Source organism: Podarcis muralis, chromosome 12 (genome assembly GCF_964188315.1).
Source record: "Podarcis muralis chromosome 12, rPodMur119.hap1.1, whole genome shotgun sequence".
NCBI classification, from domain to species: Eukaryota; Metazoa; Chordata; class Lepidosauria; order Squamata; family Lacertidae; genus Podarcis; species Podarcis muralis.
In genome coordinates this window covers 3,631,247-3,645,683 of record NC_135666.1, presented here as the reverse complement: position 1 = coordinate 3,645,683, position 14,437 = coordinate 3,631,247, and the positions used below count along the sequence as shown (strand labels likewise).

At 48.8% G+C, this 14,437-nt stretch overlaps 1 protein-coding gene across 3 annotated transcripts in view; it reads right to left on the bottom strand.

Annotated features, from left to right (window-relative positions):
- Positions 1–1,296: 1,296 nt before the first annotated feature.
- CSPG5 (chondroitin sulfate proteoglycan 5) overlaps positions 1,297–14,437 on the bottom strand; it is a 28,315-nt gene continuing 15,174 nt past the window's right edge. The window contains exons 4-5 of one of the 3 annotated variants that reach the window (XM_028750255.2): positions 7,886–8,039; positions 1,297–2,065 (exon numbers count right to left, since the gene is read on the bottom strand). In XM_028750255.2, the coding sequence (XP_028606088.2) occupies positions 1,904–2,065; positions 7,886–8,039 (316 nt within the window). In that variant the 3' untranslated portion in view covers positions 1,297–1,903. The remainder of the gene's footprint in view (positions 2,066–7,885; positions 8,040–14,437) is intronic. The other 2 variants (XM_077936629.1, XM_077936630.1) reach the window with 2 other exon arrangements.

Below are 14,437 nucleotides of genomic sequence, written 5' to 3'. Positions count from 1 at the left end.
GATACACGGATATCTATGGGCTGTTAGGCTGCTGAATGAAAAGAGAACAACAGGGCAAGTGACTTTCGGGTTTCGTGGGTAAACAAGGGGAATTAAGACTAAGAGAGCGGAGTGGGGGGTGCTCGTGTAATCTCACTTTATACAAGTTGTACAAGTGACAATAACTTTTGTAAACAATACACTGAGTGAAGAAGGGCTTTGTCCACAATCTTCCAACATTCAGCTTCATTGGTGTTATCAGAGAGGGAGAAAAACCTTTCTCCATGCCAGGCATAATTTTATAAACTTCTATCCTGTTGCCTCTTCCTTGCCGTTTCTCTAAATTAAAAAGTCCCGAACGCCGCAACCATTCTTCACAGGGGATTCGCTCCATACCCTCAATCATTGTGTTTTCATGAACCTTTCCCAACTCTGCGATATCCTTTAGGAGATGAGGTAGCTACACCGGTCCTGAAAGACCTTCATTGGCTCCCAGTACGTTTCCAAGCACAATTCAAAGTGTTGGTGCTGACCTTTAAAGCCCTAAGCAGCCGCGGTCCAGTATACCTAAAGGAGCGTCTCCACTTCCATCGTTCTGCCCGGACACTGAGGTCCAGCTCTGAGGGCCTTCTGGTGGTTCCCTCGCTGCGGGAAGTGAGGTTACAGGGAACCAGGCAGAGGGCCTTCTTGGTGGTGGCGCCCACCCTGTGGAATGCCCTCCCAGCAGATGTCAGGGCAATAAACAACTATTTTACTTTTAAAAGACGACTGAAGGCAGCCCTGTTTAGGGAAATTTTTAATGTCTGATGCTGTATTGTTTTTAATATTCAGTTGGAAGCTGCCCAGAGTGGCTGGGGAAACCCAGCCAGTTGGGCAGGGTATAAATAATAAATTTATTATTATTATTATTATTATTATTATTATTATTATTATTATTATTATTACTGTATTGCTCAACGGCTGCAGCTGCTGACTAAGCAATGGCCCGGTGACATGTGGGGGGCAATGGCGTTCTTTCCTTCAGACCCTATAACATTTCCAAAATCGTTTCCTCAATCTGAGCATCTTCACCTGTGATCCTGGTGTCCACACCCGCTTTCCCCCACATCTCAGCATTTGAAGGTCACCTGTCGCAGTTAGCGCCTGCCTTTCTCGCCTTCCCAAATCCTGGGAGTTGGAAGGGCCCTCCAAAGGCCATCCAGACCAACCCCCTTTAATGCAGGAATCGTGCCTGGCCGTTTCCAGAGCGGCTGCCCCTCCCAATCCTGACCTCCCCCATCACCCCCCCACACGCAGGAAGAGACGCACGGCAGCAGCTTAACTTTAAAAAAATGTTTTGTATTTTTTAATTATTATTATTATTTCAAGGTATTTTAATTTTTTTCACATTTTCAAACTCGTTTCTCCAAAAAAGGCTGGGTAAAATACAAAAAAAAGTCAGTCGAGTCACAGCAAAGGTTTAGAAATCACAGCAGTGAGGGGGGAGATTTGGGAGGGAGGGAGGGGAAGGGGGGGAAGAGTCAGGAGTGAGGCTAACCCAGGCATTATACAGACGGCAACAGAACACACAACCCAACACACACAATTCATGGGGGGGACGGGACACACTTGATAGAGGAAGAGTTTCGTCTTCTTGTGTATTCTTTATTATTACCCTTGTTTTTCCCGCTGTACAAAAACACATCAAGGCATGCTATGAAGTCGTCGGGGAAGGGAAAGCAAAGAGAATGAATGATTACGAGAAATGAGCTTTGTACAAAGAGGGGGCGACCCTCGTGCTCTTAAATGTTTTATTCCGCCTTATTTCTGTTTTCCCCCTCCCTCCTCATTTCCTCTCTCTTTCTCTCTTTCTTTCTTTTCTTTCGTTCTTTCTTTCTTTCTCTCTCTCTCTCTCTCTCCTCTTTCTTTCTCTCCTTCTGGGCTCTCATGTCAGGTTGTTCTGCAAGCAATTCACCTCCGAGTCGTCCGGTTCCCCTTTGCCGTTGTCCAGTTTGGGCGACATGGAGTTCTGGATGTTGAAGGACTCCTCGTCTTTCAGGCAGGACTTCAAGGGGTCTTGAAGCTTGTGGGGGGCATTGGGGTCGTCCTAAATTGGGGGGGGGGGCGGTCAGGAAGGGAGGGAGCAAGGAAGCGTGAGAGAGAAAAGGGAGTCAGTGCTGGAAGCGGCGATGGCAACAGAGATATCAACTAGGAAGGCCTAGCATGGACGGGGGAAGCTTGGGGTCGGATCCTGGCGCAAAGGCCGCTAGCTGGCTGAATCCTATGCTTCGAGGTAAAAAATCACAAGCTCCTGAATCGTACAACTGTAGAGCTGGGAGGGACCCGTGAGGTCATCCATTCCAGCCCCCTGGGCTTAATCCCCAGGGATTCGGCAAGATCCCTGCCCCTGATCCTGGAGAGTCAATCAGCGCAGACAATAATGAATTGGATGGATCCATGCCCCGACTGGGTAATAAGGCAGCTTTTGGGGTTCTCATTCAAACCAGACCTCCATGAGGGCTAGAATCTTGTTTTTGGAGCCGGGCCCTAGTGTAGTGATCAGGTGGGATTGCTATGAGGAATTATAACAAATATAGAGTAAGCCATCTGTCTCAGCAATGAAAGCATTGCGTTGACTGAGTTTAAACTATTTTGATAGGATTTCTGATCAATCCACACCTCTGCATCCCTGTTCCATTTCTCTTGCTTGACCAGTCATGTACACTGCCAGTTGCTTCGCCAGGCAGGCACCCTGGGTCATCAAAGACAGTGGGCAGTTTCTTTGATGTAGCTTTTCAGATATGTTAATATTAGGATGTTAATCTTAGGGCCAGGAAACAGATCTCACCTGAAGGTGATAATGATCGCTGTCCTCCTGGCCATCCTTATCATCTATATTGCTTGTTTATCACTTTCAAATGCACTCCTTTGTAGTTCTGTTTTATTTACCCCATGCTTAATTAGTTTTGGTAGTTTAACTTTGTCCCCACTTGGGGTTTGTTGAAATGCTTAGAAGAAATCTGATTGGTTCTTACGAACACTCTGTAAAAACCTCTTTTGTGAATAAAACGACCTGGGCCAGGGGGTGGAGGGAGAGATTATTATACGCACCCTTCCCAGGGTCTTGCTGGTTCAAGCCTCTGTGTGTATTCTTATTCATCAGAGTTCAATCCTTCCTTTACTTTGGAAACGCCTCCCCCTAGCTCACTGGGAGAGCACCTCCTTTGAATCCCAGGTTTAGTCCCAAAAGGCTTCTCCAGTTAGGGCTGGGAAAGCCGCCTTTCTGAGTTGAAGGAGGGCAGCTGCCGGTCAGTGTGGGAAGTAGCTAGCTGGACCAATGGCCTGACTCTCTGTGCTCCTGGCTATGGAACAGATCTCCACGCGGAGAGGTCTTCCAGGCACCCTAATCTGGAATGCGCTGAGCGAAGATCTTTCTGCCTGTCCGTGCCTTTTTAACCAATTAAACTGCCACTCCTCCCAGTTTTAAATCAAATTTTAAGCCCTAGGTTTTAAGTTTCAAGTTCTTTCGTTAAACTGCAACGGTTTCCCCTTGCCTCAAACTGCAGTTTAAGGTTTCTGGGTTTTCTCCTCCCTGATCCAGTCAGAGGACTCCGGTTACGTGGGGCGACTATAGAAATGTAGTAAAAAGCAAACATAACAACGTGGTATCAACTACGCTTCTGAGGACAGCATCGGGATTCTGGCAATTAACTCCAGTATAATTTAGGGTACCAGGGTGCTGGTCTCAAATAAATTTTATTTTTTTAAACTGGGTTACTGTGCATTTTAAATAAAGGTAAAGGTAAATCTTTTAAAGGTAAAGGGACCCCTGACCATTAGGTCCAGTCGTGGCTGACTCTGGGGTTGCGGCGCTCATCTCCCTTTATTGGCCAAGGGAGCTGGCGTACAGCTTCTGGGTCATGTGGCCAGAATGACTAAGCCGCTTCTGGTGAACCAGAGCAGCGCATGGAAACGCCGTTTACCTTCCCACCGGAGCGGTACCTATTTATCTACTTGTACTTTGATGTGCTTTTGAACTGCTAGGTTGACAGGAGCAGGGACCGAGCAACGGGAGCTCACCCCGTCGCGGGGATACGAACCTCTGACCTTCTGATCGGCAAGCCCTAGGCTCTGTGGTTTAACCCACAGCACCACCCGCGTCCCGCATTTTAAATAAGGATGCTTTAATTCTCCAACGGAATTGTTCCTGGACGTTTTAATTCTGTTTGGATTTTGTGACAGATTTCATAGTTGTAAAATCCCTTTGGGAGCCAGCTTGGCAGATAAGCAGTATATATATTAATACAGTGGACTCTTGGAACGTAACTTCCGGGTTGAGAACGCAGCAACCCCGGAAGGATATACTTCCGGGTTTCGCCACACGCGCAGAAGCGCACTGTTCAGGTTGGTGGGCGTTGCTGCCTCCTGCGGAAGGGAGTTCCCTGGTTTAACGGCGCACTGCACGTGAAAGTCCCTGCCGACGACATTTCGTATATGCTGCGTTTTTATTGTAGCGCAGTTTGAATACCACAGGATTCAAACCAAAATACAATTTAGAAACCCAATATATATAAGAAAGCTGGTGGATCATGAATTGGGACCTCCTGCTACATGAGCCAGCAGCAACTCCCTGGCAAATGCACATAGGATTGTGGTATATCTCTCTCTCTATATATATATATATATATCTGTCTGTCTGTCTGTCTGTCTGTCTATCTATCTATCTATCATCTATCTATCTATCTATCTATCTATCTATCTATCTATCTATCTATCTATCTATCTCTATCTATCATCTATCTATCTCTATCATCTATCTATTTACAGTATATATATCTGTCTGTCTGTCTATCTATATCTATCATCTATCTATATCTGTCTTTCTCTCTCTCTCTCTCTCTCTCTCTGTCTGTCTTTCTGTCTGTCTGTCTGTCTATCTATCTATCATCTATCTATATCTATCATCTATCTATCTATTTACAGTATATCTGTCTGTCTGTCTATCTATCTGGATTGAAAAGTGTGTGTGTGTGTGTGTGCTTTTTAATGAACGGTGGAATATTAAATGCCTACAATAAATAAGCACGCAAAAATAATGAAATAAATACCCTGAAACCCCCAGCTGAGGAGGTCTGTCTGTTGACACCCCCAGAACGTCCCTGATGCTCTCTGCACATGCTCTGTGGCGTCCCCATCTCCCCCCCCAACCGCCCCCCACAGGCAGCACTGGAGAGAGGAAGCAGCAAGCGCATAGCAGCCTCGTGCCCCCATCCCGAGACCCCCGTGGCCAGACGTGGGTGTGGGCATGTGGTTGTCGGCACGCAGACAAGCAGGGTCCAAGCCCCGTGAGGATGGACACAAGGGAGGCGGGGGGGGGGGTTGCGGAAACATGGAAGGGAAGGAGGGGCAGGGAGCACATTCATCGGGGAAGCATTGCTCAGGCAAGCAACAGCAGGCTGCAGGCTCGACAGTCCCAAGGGCCGGATCGAGAGATCTGGGGGGCCACATTCAGCAACACCGCCCCCGCCCCCAATCGCTAATCATGCGCATCGCCAGGCCAAACAGTTGCTTTGCTGAAAGGTGCAAGACCTTCCTCGTTTCCTGCTTCTCAAAATATTTGGTTGTGATTCCTCCTCTGCATCGGGGCTGGACTAGATGACCGCTGGGGGGTCCCTTACGATATTTCAATTCTACACGGCTGCCCCAAAGCTACTGGACATCCAGCGGGGCATGTTTGGCGGTCATTTTTCTGACTGGCTGACTTTCAGGTAGAGGCATATAGGATTGCAGCATTAATTTGTATAGTTGTCTTTTTTAAAATCTGGATAAAAGTGCATTTTATGCAAATGTGGTTGACTTTCGCAGAGGCCCTGGAAAAGAGGGTTAGGCAGGCAGGCAGGCTCAGTGCACGGGATGAGCAGAGGGGGTGCAGATAAACGCAGCCATGTGGGGGAACAGTGGCACAACTCCTTCATGGATCGGCCCCACCATTAGAGGGCGGCAGAGAGCTGCTCTTTTTAAAAGGATATAAAGGTAAAGGTAAAGGGACCCCTGATCATTAGGTCCAGTCGTGACCGACTCTGGGGTTGTGGCGCTCATCTCGCTTTACTGGCCAAGGGAGCCGGCGTACAGCTTCCGGGTCATGTGGCCAGCAGGACTAAGCCACTTCTGGCAAACCAGAGCAGTGCACAGAAACGCCGTTTACCTTCCCGCCGGAGTGGTACCTATTTATCTACTTGCACTTTGAGGTGCTTTCGAACTGCTAGGTTGGCAGGAGCAGGGACCAAGCAACGGGAGCTCACCCCGTCGCGGGGATTCGAACCGCTGACCTTCTGATCGGCAAGTCCTAGGCTCTGTGGTTTAACCCACAGCGCCACCCGTGTCCCTTTAAAAGGATATATTCTGCAGAAAATGATCAGTTGGGTTGCAGCAACTCTCTACGAGGGGAAAGGTTGCATTTTCAGCTTGGAAGGGGAAAGGCAAGTATAACAGAGGATATGGCAGAAGTTTATACAGTGTGCAGAGAGAAGGAAGAATTTCCCCCCGTCCCTCTCTCATAATGGAAAAAACTTGTGGGCATTCAAGGAAGCTGAATCTTGGAAAGGGCAGAATTTTCACACGCAGTGTGCCATTAAACTAGGGAACTCCCTTCCGCAGGAGACAGTGACACCCACCGACGGGGACTAGATAAATCCACAGAAAAAGGATGCTTTCGAACACATCCAGCTGTCTGGATTCACAAGGGAGGAGTGTGCAAGTATCGAACTCAGGTCCCTGCCTTGTGGGAGTCCCACCGTGCCGCTGGGATAACTGGCCACTTCTTAGGAACTTACGGGGTTCCTGCCAGGGTGTTTCCTGGAGGAACCTACAGGTGAAACTCGAAAAATTTGAATATCATGGAAAAGTTCCTTGATTTCCACAATTCAACTTGAAAGGTGAAACTGATACAGTGGTGCCCCGCAAGACGAATGCCTCACAAGACGAAAAACCCACTAGACGAAAGGGTTTTCCATTTTTGAGTTGCTTCGCAAGACAATTTTCCCTATGGGCTTGCTTCGCAAGACGAAAACGTCTTGCGAGTCTTGCGATTTTTTCCGCTTTCCCCCCCTTTTTCTAAGCCGCTAAGCCGCTAATAGCCTTTTAGCCGCTAAGCCGCTAAGCCTTTAATAGCCGCTAAGCCGCTAAACCGCTAATAGCGCTAAGCCGCTAATAGGGTTGCTTCGCAAGATGAAAAAACCGCTAGACGAAGAGACTCGTGGAACGGATTAATTTCGTCTTGCGAGGCACCACTGTATATGAGATAGACTCGTGACATGCAAAGCGAGAGATGTCAAGCCTTGATTTGTTATTGTTGCGATAACGCACAGCTTTATGAAAACCCCAAATTAACCATCTCAGAAATTAGAATATTTAAGGAAATCAGCAAAACAAGGATTGCAAATCGAGCAAGATTTGGACCTCTGAGAAGTAGAAGCAGATCTCGCTTTGCGTGCCATGAGTCAATCTCATATATTAGTTTCACCTTTTAAGTTGAATTACGGAAATCAAGGAACTTTCCACGATATTCTAATTTTTCGAGTTTCAGCTGTACTGAGCCACTGGCTCTTCTGACATCCGTATGGAACTTCCAGCTGCAGGGGCAGTCTATCTTGATCCCTAGGTTCTGTGGGGCATTCTGACCCTGGGAAAACAGGGTACCAGTTTAGGTGGGCCTCTGGCCAAAGCCAGTGGGGCTGTTTTGGAGTTATCTCTGGTTTGGGGGCAGCCAGACCCCCCGACTTCACTATTCCACCATTGTAGGCACCGGCAATTTCTCTCGCTGGTGGTGGTCTGAGCGTGCTCTGGGGCAGGCAGTGGGGCGGGAGACGAGGGTGGGGGGGGCAGGAGGCATGCAGCAAGGGGGGGAGACGTGAAGAAGACGAGTTACCTGACAGATAATGTTATCATAGTAAGCCAATGCACGAGCATGAGGGGAGAGGTTGGAGGGGGTGTCACAAAATTTCCTTACATTTGGGTGCGAGCCCTCCGCAATTGTGGACAGCGAGAAGTTGTCGTTGTGGAGCTCAGAGGGGGTTCGGTATCTGCCGGCGGCGGGGAGGAGAAGAAGAGGGGAAACAAACAAGAAGCAGAGAGAGGAAAGAAAGGAGAGAATCCAGAGGTCAGAAAGAGTCATCGCAGATTTGGAAGGGAACCCAAAGGTCATCCAGACCAACCCCCGCAATGTAGGACTCTCAACAAAGGCAAGTCACAACTAGATAGTTGAGCCGGCAACAAACCATAGCAATATTTCCAGGGAACTTTGAGTGCCTGCTACGCTGTTCAAACACAGTTACGGCTCCCAGTATGTTTCGAGCACAATTCAAAGTGTTGGTGCTGACCCTGAAAGCCCTAAATGGCCTCAATTCCATATACCTGAAGGAGCGTCTCCACCTCCGTCGTTCAGCCCAGACACTGAGGTTCCAGCGCCGAGGGCCTTCTGGCAGTTCCCTCGCTGCGAGAATCGAGGTTACAGGAAACCAGGCAGAGGGCCTTCTTGGTGGTGGCGCCCACCTTGTGGAACACCCTCCCAGCAGATGTCAAGGCTATTTTACTTTTAAAAGACAACTGAAGGCGGCCCTCTTTAGGGAAGTTTTTAATGTCTGATACTGTAGTGTTTTTAATATTCAGTTGGAAGCCGTCCAGAGTGGCTAGGGAAACCCAGCCAGATGGGCGGGGTATAAATAATAAATTATTATTATAATTATTATACGTGGAAGTGAATGGCATAGAGTTGCACAAATAGAGGGCAGCTCCTGCAACCACTCTCCCACTACACACCCAGCTGTACTCCCCCCCCCCCAAAAAAAAGCCTTCTCCAAAAATGAAGCAATCTAACCGTTCGTTCCACAACTTTTCCCACGGGAGAAGCCAGAGGTCAACCACACTCAACTTTGCAGAGCAATGGCTCACCACCAGAACAGGTGAAGCACTGGGATAAGGTTGCCTCTGAGCAGTTGCAGAGTGCCTTTCACGCAGCAATCTCCAGCCAAATTTGAACTTGCAGAGGGGAACCCCCCAGGAGGAAAGTTTCCTGCCTAAACCTCCTGACTGATTTTCGCTTAAAACTGATTTTTGCCTCATTTTTGCTTAAAACGATTAACATTCGCGGAATCCACAGAGTCAGAAGGGACCGACAATGTTGTGGCATCCCTGTGACCATCCATCTTTTTTTTTTTTTCTTATTGTGGAGCTGGAATAATATTAATTATGACATATTGCTCATCATTTCTTATGACAATAACGCAGGGGGCAGAAAACCCCCTTCGATAATGAATTTATCGATTGCTGATTCGTTAAAAAAAAAATTACAACAACAATTAAAACAAATCAAAACAATTAAAAAACATTTTTAATTAAAAAAAAAATTTAAAAAAACATTTTTAAAAATTACAACAAAAAGACATAAAGTTGTGCAGTAGAAAAGATACAGAAAAAAAGTTCGACCTTTTCCTGTTGGGCAAAAATCAGAAGACGACCCGGACGGTCGCCAGATTCTGTGTACAGATCTGTAGGCGCAGACCATCCCCTGACCCAAACGAGTTCGTTAGGAAAATCCCCAAACTCGGTTCCATGGGTGACTCTGGGTCAGCTCCCTGCGGTAGTTTATCTGAAAGTTTTAAGTGTCTATACGCTAATCGCATTTATAAATTTTAAATTTATTGTTGTACATTGTTTTAATTGTTTGTTTTCCTTCTGTGACTGTAACCCCCAAGTGTGTTTTATAAGCTGGTCTCCGACTGTAAATAATCTAAACTAAGCTATACAGGAAAGTGAGAAATAGATGCCAACGAACAACTGTGGGAAGCTCAAGGGCCACATTCTCTCCCATATAACCTCTGGGGGCCACATTCCAATGGTGGAGCAAAAGTGCTGCGGTTCCTGCATTTCGGGGGGGGGGGGTTGGACTAGATGCCCCTTCAGGGTCCCTTTGCAATTCGACCGTTTTACGATTCCACGGCCTCATTCGCAAGGGGGGCGCGGTGCGCTTGGTGCCAGCAAGACGCGATCCACCGCCTTTTTGCGCCACGCTGCGTATCTCCCCAAAGGGAATTGTGTTGCTTCTCACCAACGCTGCCCCCCCCCGCTCTCAGATGACCTCTGGCCCCCCCAAGATGCCAATGGAGGGAATCTTTCCCTTCGAAGACGCCCCCCCCCCGCCATACAAAGCCACCCCCCTCCCCACCCGATGGACAATACGGCCATCTGCTGTTGCCAAGCTAAGAGCCCCCATGCAGAGCGCCAGCTGCTCAGCGCACCCCCCCCCCCACAAAGCTCTTTAAGGGAGCTGGAGGGAAGAAAAGGGGGGGCATTGTGGCTGCGCACTCAGGCGGTTTTGTTGTGTTTTTTTAAGGGGGGAAACCAAGCTCATTTGCAAAAGAAAAAGCAGCGCATAGGAATGCAAGCCGCTCCCATGACCTCTGGCAGAAAGGGGCGCTCGGGAAGAGGGGCGGGGGCAGTTCCCAGGCTCCGTCCTTCCCCCCCCCCAACCAATGTGTTGTTGCTAAGAAGCCAGGGACCCAAATCTGCACATATTAAGCATGGGGACCCCCGCCCAGCCTGGAAGGGACCCAGCTGAATCACACATCACAGGGACCCAGCGTGGATGTCAAGGCCCCAGCGGGAAGGGGAGAATAGCTGTCAACTGTTCCCTTTTCTCGCGAGGAATCCTATTCGGAATAAGGGGATTTCCCTTTTTAAAAAAGGGAAACGTTGACAGCTATGAAGGGGCATCCCGTTCCAGAGTAATGTCTAGGCAACACGATGACCGTAAACATACGTAATAAACGATCTTTATAGAATTCCTTTAAATCACAAAAAGTTCAGAATGAAATCTTTAGTCTCAAAGTCTCTGGAAATCTTTAAATGAAGCGAGGTGCCAGACTTTTTACGGTGGAAGACAAGCTGGGAAGCTATTTGTATTCAACAATGATGTCCAACACTGAACAGTGATTCTGGATATTGACTAGTGTTTTGTATAATTCTTCGTCAGCGTGGTGGGTGGATATAGAATTGCTTCATAAACCCATCTTATTTCGAATGAGTGTATGTAAATGAAAATATCAAATGCTGCGACTACATTATTACATGAACACTGTTCCACAGCATTCGATATTTTCATTTATATACATTCATTCGAAGTCATTCATTCATTCATTGTTGAATACACAAAGCTTGTCTTCCACCGTACAAAGTACAGAGACTTTGAGACTAAAGATTTCATTTTGAACATTTTATGATTTGAAGGAATTCTATAAATATTCTATAAACTTCCTCAAACAGGACTGCCTTCCGATGTCTTTTAAGCAGCTATCTTATTTCCTTCACATCTGAAGGGAGGGCGTTCCACAGGGCGGGTGCCACCACCGAGAAGGCCCTCTGCCTGGTTCCCTGTAACTTGTCTTCTTGCAATGAGAGAACCGCCAGAAGGCCCTTGGCGCTGGATCTCAGCGTCCGGGCAGAACGATGGGAGTGGAGATGCTCCTTCAGGTCTATTGGGCCGAGGCTGTTTAGGGCTTTCAAGGTCAGTACCAACACTTTGAATTGTGCTCGGAAACATACTGGGAGCCAATGCAGATCTCTCAGGACCGATGTTATGTGGTCCTGGCGGCCACTCCCAGTCCCCAGTCTAGCTGCCGCATTCTGGATTACAGTGGTACCTCAGGTTAAGAACTTAATTCGTTCCAGAGGTCCGTTCTTAACCTGAAACTGTTCTTAACCTGAAGCACCACTTTAGCTAATGGGGCCTCCCGCCGCTGCCGCTGCGCTGCTGCTGCACAATTTCTGTTCTCATCCTGAAGCAAAGTTCTTAACCTGAGGTACTATTTATGGGTTAGCAGAGTCTGTAACCTGAAGCGTATGTAACCTGAAGCGTATGTAACCCAAGGTACCACTGTAATTGCAGTTTCCGGGTCACCTTCAAAGGTAGCCCCACGTAGAGCACATTGCAGTAGTCCATTGAATTGGGTCCACAATGGCTAGAAACCGGCTTTTGAAGTAAGATTCACGCAGAGGCGCCCTCAAAATGTTGCATTTTCACGCAGAAGACATCGCACCGTGGGTTTTCAGTCCTCCGACAAAATTGCGGCATGCAAACAGCCTTGGTGCTAAGTAGCTAAGCAGAACCTCCATATCCAGGAAGAGTCTATCTCTGGTTGCCAGGCGCTGAGCGCAAAGCGAAGGGGACCGGCCTCCCTCAAGAGGGAGGCATCAGCATAGCCACTGCTACAGAAAGCACATTGGGTCTGAAAGACTTGGGTGCCTGCAGCTTGGGTGGCGATTATTAGATTCTGTCACGACAGGGAGCTTTGAAAAATGGCTCATCGCAGCCAGAAGTGAGAGGTCAGCTGGGATTCTCAGAGAGGGGGAGAGAGAAGGGGCCCCCAGTTTTTTGTTTGATGCAAACCCACCCTATCATTTTGCACCTTCCCAACAGGATACCACCGTGAGACTTTTGTTTCCTGGTGCCTGGGATGCGGTCATTCCCAGCGGCAATAACCACAAATGGCGTTGCCTTGGCGAAAAACAGCGATGCCCATGACATGCAAAAAAGCCCCGTATTTTGGAGCTGTTCTACTGAAGACGTAAGGGGAAAGCTCAAAGTGGATTCAGTGCCCAGAAACTGCTGGCAACTACCTTTGCTCTCCCCCTCCCACGGCCCCCACCCCACCCCCACAGGTCTTGCCAGACAGTGCAAAGCACTCCTTGGTAATTACTGATGGCACTTTTGCAAAACAGCAATTAACCGCTCATTAGGGAGCTGGCCTGCTCAGACCCAGGAGGGGAAAGAGAGGAGAGCCAGGAGCTGGGATACAAAGCAGTAACCTTAGCAGAGAAGCGCGCAGGAGTTCTCCCTCCTTCCCATCCTCCAGATGCTAAGTGGGGTTATGCAGGGTGAGCAGGCCTGCGCTTGCAGCCGCAACCGACCGGCAGGCAGCAGAGTTTAGCTCAACGTTGAGCATGAAGAAGAAGAACAGGGACCAGGGACAGGGGCATCCAATGAGGCCGAGGGCTGGGAGATTTCCTTAAGGTCCATGAATAATCATAGTTTAGAGGTCCTGGGCCCTAAGGAAGTCAGACTATCCCCCACCAGGGCCAGGGCCTTCTCAGTGATGGCTCCAACCTGGTGGAATGCTCTGTCCCAGGAGACCAGGGCTCTGCGGGATTTAACCTCCTTCCTCAGGGCCTGTAAGACTGAGCTATTGCGCCTGGCTTTCAATTTGAACTTAGCCTGATCTCTTATTCCCCTTCCTTCCCTTTTTATGAAGATTACCCACTCTGGGATCCCACAGCTAATTCTCCCCTCACTGGCCCAAATGGGACAAATTTAGCCATTTAATTGATCGTTATTCACGTTTTATACTGTATTTTATGCTGTTTTTGTTGCATCAATTAAGTGTTTTAAATTTGTTGTTAGCCACCCTGAGCCCGGTTTTCTGAACCAGGAGGGGCAGGGTATAAATAAGAATAATTCAGGGTGGATGGAAGGAAATTCTGCTGCACGCAAGTGCACAGTTAGCCTATGGAACTCACTGCCACAGGAGGCAGGGATGGCCACCTAACCTACATGGCTTAAAAAGAGGATTGGGCAAATTTGTGGAGAAGGAAAAGGCTATTGATGATGGAGGCTGGGCTCTGCTTACACGTTCAGAGGCAGCAATGCGTCTGAATTCGAGTTGCTGAAAACCACAGGAGGGGAGGGGGCTCCTGGGTTCGGGACTGGCTGGGCGCAGAGGAGAGAGGGGAGGCACCAGCTGGGGAACCCCCAAGGGAAGAAGGCTCAGAGCCAGGGGATTGGTGGTGGGACAATGATGAGTGGTCACAAGGGGAGGACTGGGAAGAGGAGGTGTTGGAATCTGAAGAGGCGACAGGGTTTAGTGAGCGGGGAGAGTCAGTGGCAGAGAGCAGTCCGGACTCGGAGGCAGAAGCAGGAGAGGAGGGAGACCTAGAGGCAGAGATGGGTCTGGTTGGCAAAGAGTCATGGGTGTCTCTTCCGCCTGCAGCGCCAGCTCGTGCAGGAGCCAGGCCCTGTGACCAGTAGGACTTTGCAGGACTGGGGCCTTCCTAAGTTTGTTCTGAAGAGGCAAGGAATGGCCTCACAGGTGAGGCCGATTGGTAGCTCACAGCACCTGGTGGCAAGAGCTGGGAAAGGGATATAAGGTCAGCATTTTCCCACAGCAACACGCTCCCTGCCTTGCTGCGTTTGACTCCCTGCTTCTTGATCCTCAGACCCTTGACTTCGTGACTCCTTGCTTCCTGACCCTTGGACTCTTGGCTTCCTGATTCCTGCCTTCTGGATCCCCGTTCCTGCTCCCACCCCGCCATCTTGCCCCTGGTCCCGACCTCCCCAGCTGGGACTTTGATCGCCCGTGAACCGGACCGTGACGCAGCTTGTATGTTTATGTTCTGACCGTCCCCTCACCTGCGGGCAAAAGCAGTCCAG